At 41.5% G+C, this 7,119-nt stretch overlaps 1 protein-coding gene across 1 annotated transcript in view; it reads left to right on the plus strand.

The window, feature by feature from the left end:
* Window positions 1–42: 42 nt before the first annotated feature.
* Window positions 43–7,119, plus strand: part of NUFIP1 (nuclear fragile X mental retardation protein interacting protein 1) — a gene marked incomplete at its 5' end in the record, with an annotated part of 23,388 nt that continues 16,311 nt past the window's right edge. The window contains 5 exons of the mRNA XM_010024121.1: window positions 43–132; window positions 378–466; window positions 1,614–1,718; window positions 2,341–2,403; window positions 2,727–2,803. Coding sequence (XP_010022423.1) covers window positions 43–132; window positions 378–466; window positions 1,614–1,718; window positions 2,341–2,403; window positions 2,727–2,803 — 424 coding nt within the window. The remainder of the gene's footprint in view (window positions 133–377; window positions 467–1,613; window positions 1,719–2,340; window positions 2,404–2,726; window positions 2,804–7,119) is intronic.

Genomic DNA, 7,119 nt, shown 5'->3' on the forward strand with positions numbered 1-7,119 from the left:
AGCCCACCGACAGCTGCCCGCCTGCGGAGGGCTGCCCGCCAGACGACAGCTACTCGCAGTCAGAGAGCTACGTGCCACCCGCTGCCTGGTACCCCCCGGCCTACAGAGAGCAACGGCAAGGCCCGCACGCTGGTGAGGGGCGTCGGGAAAGTAGTCTCTTGGGCCCATGAACTCCTAACCGTCCCTCAGTGGTAGGGACCTCCCCAACCCTTGTGGGGTGGAGGACTCCCCTTCTAAGTGTGTGACCTGCTGTTCGTGCTGGTTGTGCAGCACTGGTTCGGCTCTCAGGCCCTTCCCTGTCACAGCAGGCCCACCAGGGTAGCAGCAGGGGCTGTGTTTTACCAGCTGCAGGTATAACTGGCCTTTTTTTTTGGCAGGTGGAAATGGCAATTTCTCACAGAAATGGCAAGGCGAGCAAGGATCTGGGTTTGGTAAACGTTATCCAGAAGAAAATAACAAGCCAAAGGTAAGGGCTGGATTCCCCAGCACAAGAAAGACAGGGACCTATTGCAGTGGGTCTAAGAAGGACTACAGGAATGGTCAGAAGGCTGGAGCACCTCTCCTGTGAAGACAGGCTGAGAGAGCTGGTGGTGTTCAGCCTGGAGAAGGGTCTGGGGAGACATTAGAGCAGCTTCTAGTACCTAAAGGGGGACTACAGGAAAGGCGGAGAGGTGATGTTTACAAGGGTATGGAGTGACAGGGCATGGGGGAATGGCTTTAAGCTGCAAGAGTGTAGGTTTTGATTAGGTATTAGGAAAAGATTCTTCTGTGTGAGGGTGGTGAGGCGCTGGCACAGGTTGCCCAGAGAAGCTGTGGCTGCCCCATCCCTGGCAGTGTTCAAGGCCAGGTTGGACGGGGCTTGGAGCAACCTGATCTAGTGGAAGGTGTCCCTGCCCGTGGCAGGGGCGTTGGGGCTAGATCATATTTAAGGTTCCTTCCAACCCAAACCATTCTGACATTCTGTGATGGTGGCAGCCATGTGGGACTTGCCCTGTGATTCTACGGAGACCCCTTAGTCTTGTCTAATCTGCCTGTCCTTACAGGAGAGCAAGCATATGACAGTCAGTCTGCAAATCTTGAGCTCATAGAAAGAAAGATGCCGCTCAACCAAATTCTAACACAGGCTTACTTTGGAAAAGCCCTTACTGTGGTGATGCCTTGTGCCTCAATTACATCAGTGATCTATTACATTACCAGGGCTAGACAGCCACATCACCTTGATGTGTGTAGTGGGAGATGGAAGGATCTCTGCTGCCATCTGAATTCTTACATGTCATGTGAGAATAGGCGTGGCCTGACTTGGAAGGGAAGAGCCTCTGGGCTGTAGCATAGCTGTCCTCCCAGCCCTCAATAAGTGTGTGCCAGTCTGGTATGTTTGCAGACATGATAATTGATGGAAAGATGGTAGTGGAAGGAACTGAGTGCAAGGTGCTTTATTTGGAAGAGAAGCAATTTGAACTTAATTTTCATCTTTGAAACTGTTGAAACATGTTTCATTGATGGCTCTATTAACAAAAATACTCATGAAAGTGTTTTGCACCTGATTAAAAGCAGGAATACCTTGTTGTCTTGTATCTGCAATCTTGGCATCGTCTCTTTTTTCTGATTTGCAGACCAAAAAGAAAAAAGAGCCTGTCTTCACTCATTATTGTGATACCTGTGACCGTGGCTACAAAAACCAGGAGAAATATGATGAACATGTTTCACAACATAAACAGGTTGATGAGTTTTGTTTTGTTTACACTCTGAGTTTTAACGCTGTCCCTGATAAGTAGTTAGCTGTAGTCGCTCTTTGAATGAGTCTTCTCAAGGAGATTCCAGAGCTACAGAAAATGTTAGTAGGGGATTTTTTTCTGAATACTGTGTGTAGGGGAGGTCTCGGTTGGATTTTTGATTTTATTGCTGAAGTCATTTTAATGTCTGTCTTGTGAAGTATTGCTAAATGGTAAGAATTAATTCACTGGTGTCAGTGTAGTGTATAAAATTTGTGGGAAAAGACTTTATGTGGAAAACATATTTTAAAATCCACTCCTTTATTGCAAAGAAGTATCGACATTTGAAATTGGAGTCTTGCAAATCCTTCTCTTGAGGTTAATGTTCTCTCCAGTTATCACATACGTTGTCTTCACTGGTTACTCTAAAATCTGGTGAAAATTAAAAGTGCATTATCCCTTCTGATTGTTTTTTATAGACACCTTTGTTTTGAAACTGTGTAGCTTAAAAGTTCTGTGTAGCTAAATGTACAGGTATCTGACACTGAGTTTGAAGTGTGCTCACATGCTTGTTTATAATTTGTTTGCATAATCTGGTGTTTCTCAAGTTCACCACCTTATCTTGCAGTGCACAGAAGAAGGTTGCAATTTCAGCGCACATGAGAAGATAGTTCAGATACACTGGAAGAATGTAGGTATCCCCCTGAGCCCAAAATATGGGTCTGTGCGATCTTTACTGTAGACCCTTTTGTTCTTCAGAGGCTTGGTTTCATTCTGCTGGAAGGAAAACTTATCACCTCTGACTAGAATCTGTTGTAAGACAATATTGTGGATGAGAATATGATGAAAGCTGTGACTTTCTTAAATGGATTTATTTGATAATCACCATGTCTCACCAATTTTGGAGGTGTAAACACTGCAATACTACTATAGTTTGAGAGAATGATGCTTTTTTTCATGTATGTTTTTTTTTTCCTTCCTCTTTTAAACACCTATGAAATACCTTTTTCTTAGGCACATGCACCTGGCGCTAAGAGAATAAAATTAGATAGTCCAGAAGAGATCGCTAGATGGAGAGAAGAAAGAAAAAAGTGAGTAAGGCTTGTGACCTATGAATTTGTTTCACTGTATTTTCCCTGGGTGGTTGTTAGATGGCAGCTGAAGGGCAGTAACAGCACATGCTGGCTGCTGCTGTTCCTTAGACTCTGCAAAACTCCTGAGGTAGTGTTCTGTGTCAGAATGCCTGAGCCAGGAGGATGTGAGCTGTAGAGACTATAATCATTTGGATGGTTATATTAGAAGGCAAGATACCAATGGAGAAGGAAGTAGCTTTCCTAGATGTGTGATTTGGTACTACAGCTGAGGTGAACAACTCATTCGTTTTAGCCTGGTCACAGACATTTTAGGTCAGAAATGTGTGTGTGTTTTCTTGGTGTTTTTTAATAGCTAAGAAATCTGGAACTACTGCACTGACTGTAATTGCAGTACATCCTGCTGTGTGCAAATTTCCGCAGCTTAAGTTGTGCAAGTGTACCCCAACAGGGAGTTTTCCTAATTTTCAAGATTTTTCCATATTGCTTATTGTTTTTCTACTTGAAGGAGAACAGCATCTGTGAACGATGCTGTTTCAGGTATCTTAACATGCATTGTACATAGGATGTTAAGGTGTAGTTACCATGGAACCAGTATTTCTCATTATTTCTCATTCTGTGATGTCATGGTGGTGTAGCTTTTTTTCTGTTGACCAGTGTTGAAGTGTTTAAAAAATCACACTGTATTTCCATAGGCCTTATTCCACTGATTATTTTTGTTTTCTGAGTTGAACAAGCTAAAATCTACCCTTTTGCAGCAGGTGAAAGATGCTGTAGGCTTTCCTCACTACTTTTCCTGACTTAGAATATAGTCTTGTGCGTGATCAGTACAGAGGTTTTGGTTTTGTCTGCAAGAGTCCTCTAGGCAGAGTGGGAAGTGATAGAAACTTAATTTCAAGATCACTGGTGATGAGCTAGGGCAGTGTACTAGTCACCTGGGTTTTTTGGTTTTTTTTTTGTTTTTTTTTTTTTTTTTAATGAAAATAAACCTAGTTGTCTGATGCAGTCATACTGATGAATCCAGCTTGTGTTTATGTCAGAAAGCAGTGTTAATGCATTCTTGCTTTGAATCTGACTTCTAGAATCATAGAATATGAGGATGTAAGGGACCTCAAGGGTCACCTGGTCCAACCTTTGTAGGCAAAGCATGGTTTAGACAAGATGTCCCAGCACCTTGTCCAGCCAAATCTTAGAAGTGCCCAGTGTTGGGGAATCCACCACTTCCCTGGGGAGATTATTCCAATGGCTGAGTGTTCTCACTGTGACTTCCCTTAATAAGTTTTTACATAGTGGCTTAGACAGAAAATGAGTGGATTTTATAGTAGGAGATTTTTTCTGTGGCCTTATGTCACTTTTTGCTGTATTGAGAAGCAAAATTTCTCCCTCTGTAAGTTGATTCTGCAAGTTTTGACTTTCCTTTGGATGTTGCTTCAGCGTTTTCTGACTTCCCATGTTTAAAATGCCAGTTAACCAGACAAAAACTGGTTGTGATACGCGCAAGTATAAGTTTGCAATTAGATTATTTTTGGTTCCAAGGTTTCCTTTTATTCATAACATACTTGAGGGCTTGGGTTTTATTTTCTTATGTCTACATGTTGTTCCCCTTCTTTTTTTCTCCCCCAACAGTGAAACTTGCCACATACTGTTACTTAAAATATGAAGTGCTAACAGGGTTAGCAAAACCCAAAACGTCCTTAGATTTGTCTGTCTGCTGGCCTACATTTCATTTTCTAACAATAGGTCTAAGGAAAAACGTCAACACTTGTGTGCAGAGTCCTTGCTACTCATTTTCTACTGTTTATACACTTTTCTGTTTTGGGAGGTGTTTGGGGAAGTTCCTGTCTAGTTTCTGATGCTAAGGTTTAAGTGTTGAAATGATATTTAAGGTGTGCATATCAGTACATGCACTACTATATACTAGAACATTAGGGAAGCAGGATCTGAATGTACAGTCATGTTTTAGATACTGTTGGGGAGTGTGTGCTGCAAGTCAGAGCAGCGTTTATCTACAAAGCAACAATTATCTACTTAATTGTAAGGATGATGCTCTGCCTGAGACTGTTTTTGCTGAGTTTCTAGAGAATCATCATGGTGGATACTGTTGCTTTTTTACAGGTGAGTATAATTTGGCTGCAGTACAACAGTGCTGAAAGCCTTCATTCACTGCAAGTGCAGTAAAATCAATGGAAATAAAGTCCAATAGTTGCAACCACCAACCAAAAAAGGCAGTATGCGATTAGTACCTTCTAAGCCAGTGCCACTAGATGGAGTAGTGCTGTGGTTTATAGTGGTACTTCAGTCCTGTGGGCATCTTATTTAGCTATAATGGGTGGGTGTAGAATGACTACCTGGGTGTCTTTTGTTACTCTTTGTACATCAAGGAAACTGCTTGCATCCTGCTTTTTCCCATTCTTTTTTTTTTTTTTTTCCCCTTTTAATTAAAAGGAAAAAGGGAGAGAGAAACCCAGCTGAAACCTTTCTGTAGAATTAATTGGGTTGCCAGCAAAGTGTCAGTTTAGTACTGAAGGTCTGTTGTTGACTCACAGTAAACATTGCATTGAACAGGAAAAAAGGACACCAGAGGGAGTCTGAGTTATTAGGCAGTTTTGGTTTATGGTGACAAGAAAAAGCCTTTTTCTTTCAAGAAGGTCCAGTCAGAGCTGAGAATGAATCTTTTTAGGTCATTAGTAGTTTGTTTCTAATTAGGATGCAGTGAATTAACATGTGTGTTTCCATGCTGCATCCCTAACAATCCTGTCTTGTTCTTTCAGCTGTTATAAATAATTACTTAGAGTTGAGATTTTTTTCTTCTTAATTAGCTTCTGTGTTGCTTAGTTGTGTATCTTGCTTAAAATCTTTTAGAAAGAGCCTGTGTTTAAAGTGCAGCCTTGCTGATGTAAAGGGAAGAGAAGAGAGAGAGCTGGTAAGGAGCGAGTATCTCTGGATGAAGTATGCTGGGCTGGAATGCTATTTCCCTGTCTGATTCTGTACAATACCTTGTTTGTTGCTGTAGCCTTCATGCCTCTGCTTACCTAAAAGATTCTTTAATGGTTTGTGGCCTGTTGAACCTGCTGAGCCAGGCAATCTAATTAAGCCAACAGCAATAGAGATGAAGTTCTGCAGAAACTCAGGGTTCCCTTATGTTTTGCAGACAGATGGTTGTGAAGTCTGACATCAACTTCAGTGATTACAATCACTTTTCTTGTTTTGATTTGTTCTATCCCTTCCAAGTGTTGAGAAATGTGCTGTTTTCAGCATATTTTTTCTTAAACACAAGCTTGAAGGGAATTACCTACGTTGCGTTTCCTTGATGTGTCAGGATGAGGTGTTGCCGTCTTCGCTTCTTCCCAAGTGAGATCTGGGTCTTTCTAGCCCATCTGTTTCTAACTCAGCTCTTGAGCACAGGTTATTAGAATGTTCAAGGCTGCTCTGGTGTTAAAGTGAATTGTTAAACTTACTTTTGCTCAGATCCTAATATAACATTGGAGGATCTATTTCATCTTGTGTGCTCTTTTAAATTCTCCCTCTCCTCCCCTTCTTTAATCTACTGGGTTTTCTTTGTTCAGTTAGGAGTTGACTGCTGTATTTCCTTGAAACACATCTCATAGGCTGAGCATGTGCTTAATGAATGAAGGCCAGTACTGTCAACCACACGACTTTGAATTTGTGGTTTTCTAGTTGAATAATGATAATCCTAAAGTAGTTTGGAGTCCTCCCTGGTGCTGCATTTATGATAGTTAAAAATGTAATAAGGAAAGTAATTTCTTAGCACCTAGTGAAAGTAGAGAATATGAAGCAAATAGAAGGAATGTGTGGTAGATCAAGGTAAGCACAGATGCCATAAAGTTTACTCTGAACTGCAGGGATGGATTAGCAGTAAAACTGCCTCAGCTAACATATGGTAAGATCACTCTAGAGATGCATTGCCTGATAAAATGCCTGGAAGTCTTAAACAAAGATTTTTATCAGCTCTGTGTTGGGCATCTTTGCTCCCTTTGGGGTGTCATATCCCCTTTGCTATTGGTTGTGCATTATGCAATCAAGATCAGCTCAAGAAATTATTGAAGCAATTTGATCCCAGTGCTGCTCCTGTAAAGGTGATAAACTTGTATAGGTTTCTACTCAGAAATTAATTGTGTAAATTGCTACAGAAACAGGTCTCTTCTGTTACCCGTTGGCAAAGCTCTGGTTTTCTACTGCTTGCTAAGAGCTAGTCTACTGTGATGTTTATGTGAACAAGATAGAGTACACTGGCTTATAAAACATGTATAACTTTGGCTAGTGCACTCATTTACTGGTGGTGGGGGGGGGGGAGG

Source organism: Nestor notabilis, unplaced genomic scaffold, assembly GCF_000696875.1.
Source record: "Nestor notabilis isolate BGI_N333 unplaced genomic scaffold, ASM69687v1 scaffold18651, whole genome shotgun sequence".
Lineage (NCBI taxonomy): Eukaryota > Metazoa > Chordata > Aves > Psittaciformes > Psittacidae > Nestor > Nestor notabilis.